This window comes from Toxorhynchites rutilus, chromosome 2 (assembly GCF_029784135.1).
Source record: "Toxorhynchites rutilus septentrionalis strain SRP chromosome 2, ASM2978413v1, whole genome shotgun sequence".
Lineage (NCBI taxonomy): Eukaryota > Metazoa > Arthropoda > Insecta > Diptera > Culicidae > Toxorhynchites > Toxorhynchites rutilus.
The window spans coordinates 323,122,487-323,141,917 of NC_073745.1; the positions used below are offsets into that span (position 1 = coordinate 323,122,487).

The 19,431-nt window shown below is 38.5% G+C and overlaps 2 protein-coding genes across 7 annotated transcripts in view; one reads left to right on the plus strand and one right to left on the minus strand.

Moving 5' to 3' along the window:
* Positions 1–19,431, plus strand: part of LOC129764388 (calmodulin-binding transcription activator 1) — a 675,564-nt gene that overhangs the window by 288,248 nt on the left and 367,885 nt on the right. The gene's annotated exons all lie outside the window — the stretch shown is intronic.
* Positions 9,441–11,336, minus strand: LOC129764395 (UDP-glycosyltransferase UGT5-like). The gene is made up of 2 exons (XM_055763422.1): positions 10,519–11,336; positions 9,441–10,460 (listed from the first exon to the last, which is right to left on the minus strand). Exons 1-2 carry the CDS (start codon positions 11,227–11,229, stop codon positions 9,726–9,728), a joined length of 1,446 nt encoding a protein of 481 aa, XP_055619397.1. The 5' UTR covers positions 11,230–11,336; the 3' UTR covers positions 9,441–9,725.

The window sequence follows — 19,431 nt, forward strand, 5'->3', positions numbered from 1 at the left end:
TATGAGTTTCTTTCAACTTTTTTTATATTATTATAAGATTATTAATTATAAGACCTACATGTTGGTTAGAGAATGAAATGTAGGAAAATATTTATGCTTGCTTCCATTGAACAATATCAAATAAATTTTTAAAACAAAATTACATTGACAAAAAATATATTGAAAATTAACATTAATTTCTCTCATTCTTCTCTGTTTTTTTTTAATTCTGGAAAAAAAAATAGATATGAATATCGCTTACAATTACAATTTACAAGTTGATGTCTTCGACAAAAGCTCATATTTTGACAGGATCTAAAACTCTGTCGAATACACCATATCGCTATCATGACTTTAAACAAAATTAGTATTAGTTGTATTTTTTTAAAGAAAACATGAAAAATTTGATGTTTTTTTTTTTTTTTTTTTTATTTTATTTTTATAGAGACTTTGCCTATTTGATGTTACGAAAACTTTTTCCACGTAAAAGCGCCCATCTTGTTTGAAAGTTGTAAGGGCTATCCACGTGATTTTTTTGAATTTTTAAAATATTTTTTTTCAACTGAATTTTTCTTTGGATAATTTTTGGTATTTTTATGAAAATTCAAACAATTTCTTACATTTCACCTTTTGATCTGAATTATTTAGATATTAAAGTTTTCGAGTTATAATCTTTTAAGAAAACGAAAAAAAAATAGAAGAGTCTGTGCTCGGAGACACTTGACGTAGGACTTTGGGGACAATTATTTTTGAACTGAGTTTTTGTAACAGAAAAACCGTTTGTTGTATGAACTGAACTGATTAAAAGAGTTGTAGTGGTAAGAAGAATCCGGAACCATTGATTTACATTTTCAATAGTAAACTGTTGAAAAAAAAATCAGATTGGTATTCCAATATTAACACGAAAAATTCGACATTCTCTGATTTTCTTCTATCGATGTTCATAAATATACATGAAAATCCTTATTCATAAAACCTTCAGAAATATCAATCGATTGGATTGATACAGATTAGATATCTTATGATCGTCAGTGTTTATTTCACTTGTTTCTAAAAGTAGTCTAATTTTTTTTCCGAAGATTTCAAATTGCTCAAATGGTCAATGTAAATACATTGGGGTTGTAAATACAAGGGGTTAATCTTCGGAAAAAAAAACACGACGTTCCACTGCTCTCTGAGATGGTGCATAAAATCCGTCAATGATTGATTTCTGTGTTTTAATAATTTTTTCGTATGATTTTCTCTTTTCAGGTGAGTCACTCTTAAACTGTGCTTTGGGTTCAGTCCATCGTAAGTGATATTAAAATTCCATCCCCCTCTCTACGATGAAAGAAATATATTACTTGCACTCGATTTCAACTAAGAAATATTGTCCACTAAAACTAGCAATTCGTATAAAATATTAACAACCCTCCTTCAGATCGTTTGGGTCGCGAGCGGATGGCAAGCGACTGTAAAAAATATACATAATAAATAGGTGGAAAATATCCGCTCAGATTATCGTCGTCATGGCGTTGATAATCTCCGATCTTGGATCTAGATTTACAGCACCCCCAAATCACCGTGGCTTGCCGCGGTGTGCCGAAAAGGGGTTAATTTTTTACCGCTAATTGTTGGCCATTAATTACGTTACCGAAACCATTACCGGGAAATAAATTAGTCGGTTGGGCGGGACGCAGAGCGGAATGAGGGAATGAGCGTCGAAAGGAAGTTCACAGTTCAGGCTTCTCAGTCTTGCGACGGAGTCGCGATCTTTCATCGCGACTAATTTTTATGATTGTTGTTATAATAAATACTTCACTGTGCTGGGAGTTATAATTTTGGCGACCCCTTTTCTCTTTTTCCTTGCCGCGGAGACGAACGGAGGCCATAAAGGGAGCTGTGGCCGAAATGATGAAATGGTTTGTCGTTTTTTCACGTGCCATTTTATTGCACAGCGCGGTAGATAAACCCAGTTTTTTTCCCTGCCACCCTCGCCCTCGAGAACCGTTGACCACGAAAGTTGGTGATGATGTGGGTGGGGGGGTTTGGTGGGTTGTTGTGGTGCGGCGGCGAAAAGCAGCTGCGATCCGATTTATGTTCAATGTAGCAGATTTAATGATTTTGTTTGGAGTGGCCGGAATGGATCGGGTTTATGAGGAATGACCTCCCCAGGGGGTTGTTTCCGTGAGTTAAGTAGACATTTAATTGTAGGGCTGGTGTGGCCAGAGATGAATATATAATATTACAGTTCGCTCAGGGTTTTTTGATGCTTTTTGGGGCTAGCTTAATATATTGGATGTTGTTATTGAAAGGGTTGTAGATCGATATTTGGGAGTTTCAGACGAAGTATAAAAACATTCAAATGAAATTAAACCCACAGATAAATAATGTCAATTGCAATTTATTTGTCTTTTTTTGAAAGATATTTTTCATCATTTTTATTTTCAGAACATTTTTTATTACACACATTGTAGCGTTAGAGATGTTCAGTTTGATTTATAGAAACAATCAAATTTACTATGAATGTTTGAGACAAAACTAATAAACCTTAAAACCTCTAACTTTTAAGTTTTTTACTTCCATAATGCTATCCACTTTTGAATCCACTAACTTAGATATTTCACATACAGTTGTGTATTAGATTTTCTAATCTATCAGATGGAAGCAACGGAATCGTCTTACGTAGCGTGCTTTCTGAAGTGGGACAAACAGAGCAACAGAAACTCTGTCATTGTTGAAACCCGACCATGTGCGTCGGAGTATTTTATTCAACAAATATGATCTTCTATCACCTCCTAAAATATTCCGGATACATGTTTTTTTTAAGTTAGAAAGGTGTTTTCTGAGGTATTAATCAACGATTAAATTCCTTTTCATATTAAAAAAAACTTAAAGTATATGTATATAAAACAATTTACAAAAAAAAAACAGTTCGATTACATATAGTGATACTGTATATAATCGAGTTCACCCTGCAGTAATTTTTGAAATAGAAATTAAAAAGTCGCTGCTAGAAAAAGAAGTAGATGTGCCCATCTTCCGACGTATGGATGACTTGTTGGTATTGTATTTTTGTGAATTATATTCTTCTTATATACTTTTTAATGTATTTTAAAAAATTTCTGCAATTCCTTCTTAGACCAAATTTTTTTAAGGATAGTTTTTGGGTTAGAATTTATTTAGCATATATAGAAAAAAAATGCTCTGATCCTTTCCGAAAATAGTCTAATTTTGTTTTTTTAGATTTAAAGTTACTTGAATGAACAATGCCTTTATACCTATAACGTTTCACTGCAATTTGTGATTTTTTCGAGAACTATTCATTTATCATTCATGACGCCGATAATAGTTGATATTTAAAAATGATCAATCCGCAAATTATCTACTTGTCATTTACTATTCGGGATCAAGGACACTTCAAAATTTCAGCTTCATCGTAAATACTTCAACACGATACAACTTCGATCCAGGTTTATTTAAAAAAAAAGAACTTCTTGAAAACTAAAATACACAAGGTAATATTTAATTCTGATTGGGTTGCATCGTAATGAAAATAGTAAAGTTTTGCAAATGTTTGTAAATTCAAAATAAAATGTAACATCGATGTTGAGTATCATGATTCAATATATATAAAAATACTATCGTTAAAACTATCCTATAAAAGTGTGGCATGTTTTTATTTTGGCACCCTCAATAAAAGTTAAAAAAAAATTAAATTATTCAAAACTGTGAGTTTTTAAAATTAGTTTCAAAAAATGTTTTCATGATATATTTCCTCAATTATTAGTTCCCTCAGATGTACTTCTCAAACATTTGTTTTATACTAGTTGACCCGGCGAACTTTGTCTCGCCAAAAATTATTTTTTTTTATTTGAATTCTTTCGAACATTCATGTTTTCTAACTAAGCGAACGATCGTGGATTCAATCACAGAACTCGCCATTGATTGACTTGGCCTTTTTTCGAATTTTCCTATTACTTCTACCGATGCTCGTCATTATAATATAAGGTTTTTTTCAAGCAATTTTCGCTCAAGAATCTTCATTCACCGAATTTTCTAACTATCCTCCAGAGTTATCCGAATATTTTCCGATTTTTTTTCTCCGCTATATTGATCTACACGAACATTCCTTCCTCGGGGTTTTCGCATACCAACACATTTGGCCTTCCATTTTTACTTTATTAGATAGATAACCTATATAACCAATAGAATAATTTCCGATCTAATTTATTTATTCTCAGAAACTTCTCTTTTTAACGGAATTAGGGGTAATATGGTGGATTCTGCTCTTTTGAGATGAAATGGACTATATTATCTTTATACCATAGTAGCATGTCAGAAATTTGAAAAAAAAAAGATTTTTTTCAACTTGCTAGGCTTGAATACTGCCTTAATCTATGTATATATATAAATGGATTTCTGTCTGTTTGTCTGATTCTTATGGACTCGGAAACCACAGAACCGATCGACATGAAAATTGAAATGTAGGGGTTTTTGGGGACGGGATGGTTCTTATGATAGATCCACGAGATTCCTCCCTCCTCTATAAGGGGAGGCTGCCATACAAATGGACCACAAATTTCTACATTACTCGAGAATTAATAAAGCAAATTAAACGAAATTTGGCATGTGAAGATTTTAGGGTGCAATAAATGTTTTTACGATGATTAGACACTCCACCATACAAAAGAAACACAAATTTCTGCGTTGCTCGAGAATTAATCAAGCAAATGAAACCAAATTTGGCATGTGGAGGTTTTAGGGTGCAATAACAGTTTTCATGATGGTTTGACACTCCTCTCTCCTCTCTAAGGGGGAGCTTCCATGCAAAAAAAAAGACAAATTTCAGCATAACTCGAAAACTAACCAAGCAAATGGAGCCAAATTTGGCATGCGAAGGTTTTAGGGGACACGAACGTTTCTATGGTAAAAAGACACTCCTCCCTTCTTTCTGAGGGGGGGGGGACTGCTATACAGATGAAGTATACATTTCTGCATAATTCAAGAACTGATCAAGCAAACGGAAGCAAATTTGGCATGTGGAGGTTTTAGGCAAAACATATTTCTAAGGTGGTTCAACACTCCTTCCCCCTCTCTAAAGGGGGGCTCCCACACAAAAGAAACAGAGTAAAACTCGAGAAAGGAGTTGTCCGATTCAGGACTGTCTTCATTATATCATATTTTCTGTATCAAACATTTATTCCATGTAACGGAGAAACATGTTATTTGCAATTGAATTAAAAATCTTACACGAGAATTGCGTCTTAAAATAATCTGATATTACAATGTCGAATTTTGGTAGAAGTACGCAAATTTTATAGTAAAAAATAATTTTAAAGGGTAGATTAGAATATCAATGAATAGTTCTGCGATTGGACCCATGAACGTGCGCTTATTGAGAAAACGTGGATGTGATAACGAAAAATAAATTTTAGACGGAACGAAGTTTGCCGGGTCAGCTAGTAAAGGATAAAATTCGTTTGTTGGGGCTCTTCGGTATACTTCTGAAATGGTCGGTATTTTAAGTCATAGGGGACCAAGTCGCAAAATTTAAAAAAAAATCGAGTTATTGATCGCATTATATTAAGCATTTTGTTGCGGCACACGTCACGGTATTATGCATTGTATCTATATATTGCGGCACACGCCACATCAGTATCATTCCATACAACAATTATAAGCATTGTATGTACCCAAAACCCAATCCATTTAAAACAAGAGGATTAGCGTAGGTCATTCCCATCTAATCCCTATCGTATTGTCTCGAAGGATAGGATATAGAAGCAAATCCAGAAAATCTGCCCTATATAAAGCGATGAGATATCCAGCACACTCTCTTACTCTGCTTCAAGTTAGATAGCGTACAACATCATCGAAAGTGTCTCATCTGCGTTGTGATATCAGAAATAAAATTATTATATCGGAATTAAAATTAGTTGAAATAAACCCGGACTTAGAAATTACTCATACACATTTCATAAGATACACCGCACATTTTTCAGAATTGGAAAATCATGCGTACAGCAGGAATAACTGATCGAAATCGTTATGAATGAAAACCTCTCATAGTACACATTGCCCCCGAAGCGTACCGTGTGCTATTAACCTTGGCGAGTGTAAACAAGTCACGCATTGTTGAAAATGAGAAGATTTTCTCAACGATTTTAGGACTTTTCTCTGCACTGTGGCAGAGACTATCATGCTGAACACAACCAGATGTTTATGTAATTCCAACCTCACACCACTTCTAGCTCTAATTTCTATAACAGAATGGCAATGTAAATTGGGTGAAAATGTATGGATTATTTGTTGGAGATCGAATGGGATTTTCATTTTTTTTCTTTTTTTCCAAATAAAAATATGTTTGTGAAAAAAAAAGAATTTTACATTGAGAAATATTTTTTTTCCAGTGTATTTTTTTTATGAAATGTGTTGAATATTTTTACTTCACCATCACCATTCTAGTAAACATTACTAGTAAATAAAACGCAGCACTGTGGTAACCGCTTCAATCTATATATGGTAACGCTCAAAATCAACAATATGTGCCTGTAATGGGGAAATACACAATCACTCTCCACCAGACGGCATCAAAACTAACGCGGCGTATCATTTCATCAACGTTTCACCTTGAATGTGCAGTTTCGAACAAAATCACACCGTGGTGTGTGACATTTTCCGTTCAACATTTCGCAAGATTGTTGTCTGGTCGATGGGTAGAGTGAGAATAGAATTAAAATATATTGAAAGGGGCCAGTGGTTTGCGTGTCTATGTAGAAGCAGTTGAAGATGGTTGATTGACGATTGATTCTATCGCACGCGCGCGTGCGATACATAAGCTGACCATATGTTACAATTTGATTTCTTTTGTTAATGTACGCATTGCACTGAGTGTTTATCGCGAACGGTTATCACGGTGGTCTTTTAAATAGTTCACACACACACACACACACACATTCAGTCACAGGCGACTATATTTTATTCCAGCATTATTTCAAATTTCTTAACCACTTCCATTTACCTTTAGCCACGCGCAGAATCGAGAACAATGTGTGCATGTGATGCTACAATACAGGAGCACTCTCCCACAGACAACATAAAAATCGACGAGGGGGTCTTCGTAGCCACATTGGTTGCGCGTTCGCTTAGTAAGCGATCGATCGTGAGTTCAAAAACTCAGGGCCCTCATTGACCATCTTTGTGTTGTTACAGAATAGCTACGTCCACGCAACAATCATCAGCGATGGAGATCGATCCACGGTCTAAATAAGATCGATTCATCCATACAACTGCTCTGCTCTGCCAGACACATCGGGCTACTGTTCTATAAATAACTCAACAATGATCAAACAACTGTCTCCGCTGTCCGGTGGTCCAACTGGATAATGGAAGAACAGAAAGAATACCCTTACGCCTAAATGGCTACTGTGTGAATGTACCATATGTAATGGTATAGAAGGAATACTGGCGAATGGCAACTGTGTAATGTGCTAATTATAGATATGATAACCATGTGACATGTACACGATTAAAATTCGGCTCTGTTACAGCTAAAATGCTAATGAGCCTTAAATAAATAAAAGGGATAAAAAAATAAATAAATAAAAATCGACGTGGTTCATCCACCGACAGTGTTTGGACCTAACATGAATGGATGATTCAAATACTTGAGCGAATGACAGTACTCACTTTTGTTGCACCAAATGAGTGTACGAAGCGAGGGAACAAAGCCTGTTGATTGCATATCCCAGCTGTACCAAATATCGCACACCACTCTCGATGCCTGCATACAAGTTTGAGCCGCATATATCGTCCCGTTCTAGCTATAGCGATGACCGCTGCACAGACAAGTGCAAAGCAATAAATGATACATGGAAAATTACGTCATCATTCGGTCACCATTTACGGAGAGCGGCGAATGGAAGAAGAGCTAAAACGAGAGTGTTTTTGTTTCTCACTGGAGCGGTGTTGCTAGTTAAACTTTGCGGCCTATATGAATATATATGTTACAAGGAATGACAGCGTTAAAACGAAAAATATAATCTGTCTACCCTTCCCTGAGCCTAGCTAAATATTCACATAGTTTGCACTCTTTGAGACTTATGGTTTAGGATCTGCTGCATTAATTGAATATGAATCATTCGCTTTGCGTAGTCCGTATGGTCCTGCTGCTTCATGATGCATGGAGAGGCTCGACATGTAATGAGTTAGAGGCAGAGAAGAATATAAAATTTCTACACCGAACTCGTTCATGACGGTTTTGGATCGTTGCTCGTGTATCATGAAGTGCGACCCGAAGCAGAGTTGTCTCGTTCTCTTTTGTGCCATGATTGGTAGCACGTAAAAGCAACAGAATGTTAGTGGTGGAAATGATTTCTGTAAGATCATATTTGAACAAACGAAAGCGTATTATTCAGTGAAACGATCAATCGGCAAACACTGTCCACCGAAGACCGAAGAAATGTTGTCGTGGCCATGGCAACCAATTTTCCGCTGATATTGGATTGCTGTGATTTTTCGTTATTATTACAATTTCTGTCAACGGAAATTATCTGTGTTCGATGTTGAATTTGGGGAGGGAGGTGGTTTTTTTTAGATAATCACCAACAGAAATAAAGCCTTGATACAGTACAATTTGGAAAACTCAAACCAAACTGACTACATACTGACTGCTCCACAGAGGAGAGTGGAGCTTGCGATGTAATGTTTCGTTTCTCTCGTTGCGATGCAATGTACCGTTTTGCTTCTTTTGTTCTATTCTTTCCTTGTATCTAGAAAAGCCGTTGTGTGTGATATCAGAATGTGGTCTGCTCGCTAGCTGGTGCAAGACTATGATTTGAAATCGCGAATGAATTATTTATACCCAAGAACGGAAAAATCATAAATTGCAATATTTCCTCTTTTCACATTATTTTATCCACAGGTAAGCACAAAAATGCACAGAACAAATGTATGGAGAAATGGAAGCTCTTTCAGTTTTTGCTAATTTAAACCATAAACTGATTGTAGAATCGTTATGTATAGTATGTATAGTTGGAGTACTTCGGGTTCGGTTGGCTAAAAAAAATGGTGGAAACTATTTTTCAAAAGTATTTGTGACGTTTTCTGATTTCATACCCTGAATGAAAGATCAACGATCGCTCTTGTCAAACACTCTTTCTTGCATTTGAAACTTGAAACAATCAACAATAGTTGATTAAAATATCGCATATTTTAATTTAATTCTGCTAAAAGTTTTACACAACTATGCGACTAGACAACCATTTCCTTTACTTTTTAACCGGGACTGGCACCGAGACAAATCAGAAGGACATAAATATTACAGGATTAAATATAAAACAGGAAGAACGTTGATATAACATTCCAATTCTCCGAAATATTTATTATTTTGAAACTTCCAAAAACGAACTAAATTAAACTGATAAAAATAAACCATATTTTAAATTTAAAATCAACAAAATAATTTGCACGTGTTTTTCGTTTGTTTGTTAATCGCGTTTTCAAACTTTTTCAAGGATACTGTGGCCATTAGGTTGGACAACCTATTCTAACCTAAAAGTGTTCACTCAGGTCTAATGCCCACAGCATTGCTATGGTTTATTGAATTGCTGCGTAGATCTTAGAACGTTTCATGAAATGGAATTTATTCTCACGTGTGAAAACGGCGCATCTTATACAGCATATCAGGTTGTCTTTTACAGGTAATTCTCACTGAAAAGTGACAAAATTGGGCTTCTGAAAATCACATGCTGTGCTACATTCAATTACATTCGCTTCTCTTTGCGTTTGGCCTGTTTGATTGGATTGAACATTTTTCGATAAATCTTTCTAACAAAATATCCAGTAATTGCTCCTATAATTATCATCATCAAGAACACCACCGCATATACATCTAGCAGATGGTACTGAAAGAACGAGAGTTGCATCGCTGGCGACGCCAGCTGTGGGGCCCCTTTGTGGCGAATCACATATTCCGTCCAATAGACGGCGGTTTGCTTTGGGGTCATCGGCTTATCACGGAAGCGCTGGGAAATCATCTGAGCATTCTTGGCATACGAAGGATCGCTCAGCACCGTGTTGATGGCACGATGAACCGTCGTCTCGGTAATGTCGTGATATTCCAGCAGAACCCCATATCCTGTACGTACCGCTCGGCGAATGTTCATCATCTGATCCCCATAAATCGGTATTCCAACCATCGGTTTGCCGAAGAAGAGTGCTTCTGTGGTACCGAGAAGCCCACCGTGGGTGATGAAAAGCTTCACTTTCGGATGAGCTAAAATATCTTTTTGTGGCATCCAAGATTTTATTTTCAAATTCGGCGGAAGATTCGGAATGGTTTCATCCTCAAACTTCCACAAGACTCGCTCTTTCAGCTTCGCGAAGGTTTTGATGAAGGCATCACGTTTTTCCTTTGGGAAGTGGACAGATTTAATGTTGGATCCCATGCAGAAATAGATAACTCCATCCGGAGCTTCGTCTAGGAATTTTTGTAGGTCCTGAAACAGAAGCAGTATTGGAATGGTGTAATTTGTATAATTAAACGGCAACACTTACCTCGGGCAGAGGCTTCGTCTCTTCCAGCTGAATCCCCCCAACTTCCACCATATTCGGGGGGTACGGCCTCGGAAAGTTCAAACTGAAATGTTGATTCAAGAATACCAACGAAACGTTCTGCATTTGCTGTTCAAAAGTCAGTTTCGCCATCGGAAACGCTTTGTCGTAGAACAGTTTTTGTTTTGGTAAATACAGAAAATGGTAATAAACTCGATCGTATAAATGCATCGCACAGTTTTGGAGCCGTTCCCAGAAGGTCATGTGATCGGTCGAACTCAGCAAGAAGTGTGAGACATGCGATAGTGGAGCTGGTGTCCCTACTAGCTCATTAGTCCACATCGAGCTGCCAAACGTTGAGAAGGTGATTAGTGGAGCGTCGAAGTGTTGAGCGAATCCATAGAGTGATTCCGTCAAGAAGGATTCTGTTATGACCAGGTCAAAGTGTTGCTCTGTTTCCAGAAATTTCAAAACTTCCGGATGTTGCAGTACGTTCTCAAATAATGTTTTGGCAAACTGGCTGTACATGATTATCAGTATGAAAGCGCTCGACATCACACCGGAGCCTTGTAATTCAAGCATGTTTAAATCCTTCGCCTCGTTATCTCCGTCTATTTTGGTTAGCAGAATTTCACGATAGTTCGCTGGTGGATTCTTCATAGGTTCGGTAGTAATGACGGTCAGCTCATGTCCGGCTTCCGCTAACGTTCTCATTAGTGCGGTGCCAATTCTGCCGTGAGATTTTGCGATTGGAAGAACACCAAGAATTTTTGCACATTCTGACGTTGTTAATATGGAGGCTATTAGCACAACATTCACCCAGCGTGGGTTCATTGTGGTGGCGAATATTTGACTGACGATTAGCGATTTCATTTCGCCACGAGCTGTGGTTGATATCTTATCATACTGGACCATACCGGCTGGTGAGATTAGCTTTTTAGGGAAAAGGCTTGACAAAAACAGATCGATAATTGTATCATTCGCCAAGATAACAAAATATTCAAATCAGAGACGCGATTTGGTTCTTCTTTTTGTTTATTCTAGCATTATTTTGTTCAAGTCATCACTGATGTCATTTACACATTAACCCGATTGTGTTGGGATTATCCCATTTTCTAGAGTAGAGGCACTAATTTCTGATTTTTGTTGAACTCTGCACAAAGTATATTTTAGTATACATTATTTTCTTATTTGATGATAGTATTTTAAGAATACTAAAATAATTAAATGAAAAAAATAAAATCAAAAATGAGAAAGTTGCAAGCTGATGACATTCAGAAAAAAAATAGTTCTCTGGCGAGCATGATTTTAGCACTTCTGATTATTTTTTTTTAAATCATTTATTTTCAATTGGCTCAGCAACGTTAAGCATCAATGAGCCGTGTTTGTGAATAGGGAAAAGCCCTTGTGAGTAGAACTATGCAAATGTTCTTTCTCAAAAAGGCATAAAAACCCTATAGTTTTTTCAAGAAATGATACAATATAAATAATTATATAACAATACATAATAAAATAATATTTGAGGCTTCTTCTTAAGGATTTTTTGATAGAGATAACCACCTCCTTGAAGATTGCGTGCGAATGCGTGAATCTGTATGTGTTTATGTTCTGAGGGAAATAGTTGGAGAAAAATGAAAACATTAAAACAATAGATTATTGGTAAATAATAGAATTATTAATAACAAAAAAAAAAAAGTTGGAGATGTAAACGATAATAAAAAATACACACATACTCATACTTGAAAGTGTATGGACTTGAGGAAATAATATATCAACGAAATAGCATCGAGATTGCGTGTAGCCAGAACGTCGCGGATCGAAACATAGGGTGTCATTCCCTTTTCGCGGAAATTTTCTATTAAAGATAACCTGTTATTTTGAAAATCAGAGCAATACCACACAATGTGATCAATATCGTGATAACCTATACCGCAAACACATAAGTTACTATCACTAATATTAATTCGGAAAAGATGTGCATTCGAGGAATAATGATTAGACATTAGTCTGCACACTACCCGTATGAAATCACGAGAATAATTATATCCTTTGAACCATGATTTGAGGGAAACTTTAGGAATGATAGAATACAGCCACCGACCTTTATCACTTCCATTCCAACTTGTCTGCCAAGATTCAAGTGCACGTTCACGAGGAATATTGAGATATTCATCAAAAGTAATGGGCCTATGAAATAAGACTCCTTCCATTGCGCCCTTTTTAGCTAGAAAATCTGCTTTTTCATTTCCTGGTATCGAACAATGAGAGGGAATCCATACAAGAGTGATATTAAATGATCTACTCATCAAAACACTTAAACGCTGTTGGATTCCAGACAAGAAATACGAAGAATATCTAGACCTTACCGAACGAAGTGCCTCTAAAGAGCTGAGACTATCAGAAAAGATGTAAAAATGTTCGGGTGACAAGGACTGAATATGTTGTAAAGCAGTGTATATCGCAGCCAATTCCGCAACAAACACCGAACAAGGTAAACTAAGCTTACGGAATGTGGAGAAGTCAATATTAAATACCCCAAAGCCTGTGGAACCATGAAGACTGGATCTATCAGTAAAAAAAGTTTTGGTTGAGTCAATATGTTTGTATCTTGACAAGAATATTGCAGGCATAACTATTTGGCGGAGATCACCTGAAATACCACTAACATAAACTTTCATTGTCAAGTCGAAATTAATAGAAGGATTGAACAAAATTGAAGGAATGGATTGGAAACCAGATGAATCCGATGGGCTTTCCAGGGTCAGAAATTCATGATATAGTAACATTCGCTTAGATTGAGTACCTAAGGTTAGCATTTTTTCAAAGTTTGCTATCACTATCGGATTGAGTGTTTCACAACGAATCAAAAAACGGAATGATAACTCGAAAAAGCGCACAGAAAGAGGAAGGATGCCAGCTAAAATTTCTAGGCTCATTGTATGCGTTGCAAAAACTTCCATACTCCATAACAGATAGAACGGTTGTTTTATACAACCTAATTAAGTCGTCAGGATGGGCCCCCCACCAAGTCCTTGTTATGGATCGAAGAAAATTTATTCGTTTCTGACATTTTTGTTTCAAGTAGCCTATGTGTTTACCCCATGTGCCTCTGGAGTCAAACACAACTCCTAAATACTTGAATGACAAAGAGAGCCTAATTTTTCTACCCAAAAGTTTAAGTTGCAGTTGAGCAGGATGGTGTTTTCTTGAAAACACAACCATCTCTGACTTTTCAGTAGAAAACTCAAAACCCAATTTACAAGCCCAATCAACCAAATTATCAAGAGAAATCTGCAAGGGATTATACAGATCAATACTGTCTTTGCCCATTACCGACACTACGCAATCATCTGCATATTGTCTCAAAGTACAATTACCTGATAAACAAACATCAATGTCATTTACATAAAAGTTGTAAAGGATTGGACTAAGACATGAGCCTTGAGGGAGACCCATGTAGCTAATTCGTAAAACTGACGAAGAACCATGGGAAAAACTCATATGTTTTTCACGCATAAGGTTAAACAGAAAACTATTTAATTTTGGAGAAAACCCATTTAGATGAAGTTTTTCAAAAAGAAACTCAATGGAAACTGAATCAAAGGCACCCTTGATGTCTAGGAACACTGATGCCATTTGTTGCTTTTTACTCAAGGCGATGTCAACCTCTGATGAAAGCAGAGCAAGACAATCATTAGTTCCTTTGCCTCTACGAAACCCGAACTGCGAAGGTGAGAGAAGGTTGTTGGATTCTATCCATCTGTCTAAGCGACTTAGAATCATTTTCTCTAATAATTTGCGAATGCAAGAAAGCATTGCAATTGGTCTATAAGAATTATAATCAGACGCAGGTTTACCAGGTTTCAGAATAGCTATAACTTTGATCTGTCGCCACTCATGTGGAACAACGTTCTGCTCAAGAAAAACATTGAATAATTTTAACAAACGTTTCATCCCATTATTAGGAAGGTTTTTCAATAAGTTGAATTTGATCCTATCTGACCCCGGAGCCGAATTGTTACATGACAGAAGTGCAAGCTAAAATTCAGCCATACTGAATGGAGGAGCAATATCATCAGATGTCTCCAGGAAGGGAGGTGGAGCGGGGGCTGAATCTGGGCATATCTTCTTGGCAAAGTCAAAAATCCACCTTTCAGAATATTCAATCTGTTCATTTGAATGAGAAGAATTTCTCATTTGTCTGGCAGCTCTCCAAAGAATGCTCAAAGAAGACTCTCGGGAAAGCCCATTTTTTTTTCCAAATATCGTTTATTTATAATAAGTATTTACAAAGTTAAAATTTCATTACTCATTCAAATTCAATATGAATTCTAGTTCATCCAAATCAATTGCATTGTTATTGTTAATGTAATTTGTATACTTAAAGAAAAGTCGCAAGATTTCACTTTTTGTTGCTGCTGCTATGTTGCCCAGAACTGGTCGTATTAGTTGGTCAAAACTGAGACGCTGCCAACCGCCGAGTGTCGTTGTCAATTTTTGTTGCGTGTATCCCCACGCGGCAGTTACTCTAGGGCACTCGGAAAATTTATGTTTTAAAGTTTCAATTGTTGTCCTGCAGTGCTGACAATTTTGGTCGTTAGCTCTTCCAATGATGTTCCATAGTCTCCGATGCTCCGTCTTTTCGTTGATCAATAGGTAGAGGTCGCTCCGCTGACTCGACGACAATCTTTTTGTTGAAGCGTTTTTCCAAATTTGTTTCCAGTTTAGGCCCGGTTGGTTTCGTTCCACTCTTGGCAAATCAGACCGATTCAGATAAAAACTGTGTATTCGATCACTGGTTGGATTCCGTTGTATATGCTGCGGCAGCAAGGAATATTCCTGACACAGGATTTTAAGGCATGGAAAACAGGGAGGAGGAGGGATAGTTTGGAGTATGAATGATTGGTAGAAGGGAATGGAATCAATTTCTTTCAAATGCCGATTAACAAGTAGCGCTTTACTTTTCATCGCTGGTAGTTGCAGATTTAGGTCGCCGTTCTCTCTCCTGCGTGCTAGCTGCTGCATTGGTACTCGTGCTGGTAAACCACGAAATAGAAAGCGCCCCATCATCGTAGTCAACTTTGCAGTGTGAACATTTTGTGGTGGTAATATTGACGCAATGTACCACACCTTTGCTGTGACGAATGTATTCAGCACTATCACTTTCTGCTGCATATTCAAAGATCGTAAGTTTTGCATCCATATAATTTGGGCGATTCTAGATAATAGTCTGTCCCAGTTCAGCTTTGCCATAAGATGTAAAGAATTAGCGAATATAACGCCCAACACCTTAACATTCTCTGCAGTCTGCAACCCTGGTATCGACAGCGGCTCATCATTGATACAGCCGACGTCGATAGCCACCGTTTTTTGTCGATTTAACTTAGCCCCAGCCACACGCTCAAAATCGTCGAACAGCCTGAAAATCCGATCGATTGCTGGTATTGAGGTAGCGATCACCGTAACGTCATCAGCGTATGCAACACACAGATCACTATTACATATACGCTCCAGGCGTGTGAGAAGTGGATTCAGGTATACCACAAAGAGAATCATCGACAACGGATCTCCCTGGCGTACGGATCGTTCTATGTGAATTGGCTGTGACAAGTGTCCATTCATTAGCAGCTTGGATGTAGAAGTGTTCTTTACTCTCGTAAGCCAGCCAATGAAGCTCTGGTTTATTCCCAGAGCGAGTAGGGTCCGATACAGGAACTCATGCGAGACCCGATCGAACGCGTGCTCCATGTCGAAAGATATCATCTTCCCTTTCAGTCTCCTTGCATACAGTTGAGCGATGCGGTCTTTTAACGATACTGTAGCTTGATAAATAGACCGATCATTGCTAGCGCACTTCTGCACGTCACTCGGAGCATGATGAGTCCGAAGTATTGCTTCTAGACGGATTTTCAGTACTCTGCTCAAAATTTTATAGTCAACGTTGAGCAGGCTAATCGGACGGTACGATCTCGCCGTTACATCGCCACCTTTCTTTTTTATTAGAACGATTGTGCCGTCAGTGAAACCTGCGGGTAACTCATCTCTCACAGCTTCGTTGATTATGAAGAAGAGTTCACGGTAGATCACGTCGTACGTACGCTGGTAGAACTCAACCGGTATCCCATCGCTGCCCGGCGATTTTCGTTTCTGCGACGTTCGGATGGCATGCTCGATTTCATTGATGGTGATCTCCTCCATCAGTGCAGCATTAGCTTCGTCATTCTCGGGTATCGCCCTCTCGCTTCGGAAATTCTCTTCTGTTGCCTGACTCGTCTCTTCTGCCGCATACAGGTTCACGAAATATTGAAACATGTGCTGCTCAATTTCGATAGTACCTTGAATTTGTTCTCCTCGCTCGTTCTGCAATTCCGTTACAGCTGTGTTTTTTCGTCTTCTATCTCCTAGTTGGAAGGTAGACAAACTCTCCCCCGCTACAAACGTCTCGTTGATGCGTAAAATTTTTTTCGTAAACTTCCGCTGTAGTGAAAGCATTTGTGCTTTTACACGGTTGATTGTTACTAGCATAGCGGGATTCTGGTAGTAACCATCATAGGCAATTCGTAGTTGCGCGTGTAGTCGTTTGTTCTCAGCGTTGAAAATATTAAAAATTTCCCTTGACTTCCAATGATAAAACTTTTTGATTTTAGGTTTCGCGTATGACATCCACCACGTCAACCAGCTTGGGAAATTCCTCCGTTGACGTGTCCAAAACTGCCACCGAATTCGAAAATCTTCTACATTTTCGGCAGTTAGAAGATGCGGATGAAGTGACCAGTATCCTCGACCATGTTCGGTGCCGAGATGGGGAAGGCAGATGCGTGCTATTAGCGCTTTGTGGTCCGTAAAGGAACAAACGTGTGTTGCTGCGCTTCGAAGTTGTGCGCATAGCCCTGCGCTTACGTACATACGATCGAGCCGGGATGCCGCATTGTGTATAACGTATGTGGGTGAAGGCATCGCAGGGTACAGCTTAACCCACACGTCTTGAAGTTGCAACTGTTGAACGGTTGCTTGTAGTGCTGGGCTTGAGTTGGAACTCGTAGAGTCGCACGGACGAAGTACACAGTTAAAATCGCCAGCGAGAATGACGTGTTGTGTGTTGTATCGGAGATAGTAAGCGAGTGTTCCATTGAAAAATCTCTCTCTATCCGCACGAAAAGCTGTACCCGATGGCGCATAAACGTTGCAGAGAGTTATGTTCTGTATTCTCAATGCAATGAGACGGCCATCCAAACTCTTTTCGACATGCGAGAATTGTATATGTTCCTTTAGCGCTATTGCCGTTCCCCGTCTTGTGTGATCTACGTTGCAAACGATGTTGAAGTTAGAAAGAGATAGCTGTTCATTTTCTACTTCCTGCAAGAACACGATGTCTAGGTCTAGCGCTCGGACAAAGGTCCGAAGTGCGTCTATCTTTGTTGCGTTCGTTATCGTGTTGATGTTGACGGACGCAATATTGTAGCTGAAGCGGTCAGTCATTATGATGGTAGATAACTCTCTTCCCGCTTGTCGTCTTCGTCCTCTAAGAGGTGCTTCTTGCCTGGTAAGCGAACGCGGAGATTTCTTGTAGAGCGAGTTGAGCCAACTGATGTATCGGTGTCGTTCCCATCGGACTTGCCGCTAACAGTTTTGCGTACCACTCCACTGTTAACAGGAGGTTGCTGACCTGTGGTATCGGTCAACGACCCACTGCCCGATGGTTGAGTCGAACCCGAGGTAGAGGGTAATGCAGGAAAATTTTGTTCGTTACGGATCGGTGATGGTAACAGCTTATGCTGAGAATTTTTGTTTGGCGGCGGCATGCTTGCCGGTTTTATCGTGTTTTTAGTTATTTGTTTCGTACTTAATGCGGGATAGTTCGGATTTTTATTTGCTTGGTTCGCTTTTTTCAGCGGTATAGATGGGACACTAGTCTGCTTAGCGGCCTCGGCATACGACTTTTGTATGAGCAGCTTTTTATTCTGCACACAAGTAACCCCAATGTGGATGTATTCACGGCAGTGTCGGCAAGTTTGTCGTTGACCGAAGTACGATACCTGTGTCATCTCTCCGTCGATAGTGACCCAGGACTCTATGTTGTGTTTTACAATCATTTTAACTACTCTGATGCCGGTCGGTGTACCGGGGAAGAGAACATCAGTTCCGTTGAGCTGCTCCGAATGGAGATGACGTCACCGTACCTTGCGAGTATCTCGGCGATTTTTTTGTCAGACACGTCTTCGGACAAATCGTAGAGCTTCACTTCCACTGCGCCCTCCTCTAGCGTAATTTTCAGCGGATAACTTTCCCCGTCTACCGTGATCTCGTGTTTATTGTTGTGTTCTTCGCAGATTCGTTGCGCTAATGCGAGGTCAGTGACTTTGACGAATGTTACACCGAGAGCTCTGCTGTTCTGTATTCTCAGCACTTCATCTTGTTTTAGACACAGAACGGTAGCACAGAATTGGTGCACTTTAACATTGTCCGGTTTTTTCGGTACATTCGAAAAATCTATTCGGAATGTGTTTTCTCGGCGACCCATCGCGAAGTCGTTTGTCCGTGCAGCTACACGGAACGGCTCAGCGATGAGCAGGAAGCGTTTATGATGAAAAAAAAACGACTATACTGGTAATATTAGCTTTTGTTCGACTTCCACGTAAAGATAGCAAAAACGCGTCTGTTCAGCGCGGAAGTTGAGCGCTCACTTCACAAAATTACGCCAACAACCTCTTTTTCTGGCTTTTATGAAGCTTTTGAATTTACGCTCCAGATAAATGTAATTGTCGTAACGTTCGCAGGAACCCGATTTACGCCAATCCTTGAACGCATTCGATTTTTCTTTATAAAGATCTGTGCAATCTTGATCCCACCACAGATTAGGAGGACGACTGCGAAACGAATTCCCAGGAAAACGTTTCGTCTGAGCATCAATAGCAC

Excerpts from the sequence above, each read along its gene's own strand:
- LOC129764395 (XM_055763422.1), bottom strand. The coding sequence starts at position 11,229 with ATGAGAACGTTAGCGGAAGCCGGACATGAGCTGACCGTCATTACTACC. Across the intron at positions 10,461-10,518 it reads AGACGAAGCCTCTGCCCGAG|GACCTACAAAAATTCCTAGA; the intron begins GTAAGTGTTGCC and ends CTTCTGTTTCAG.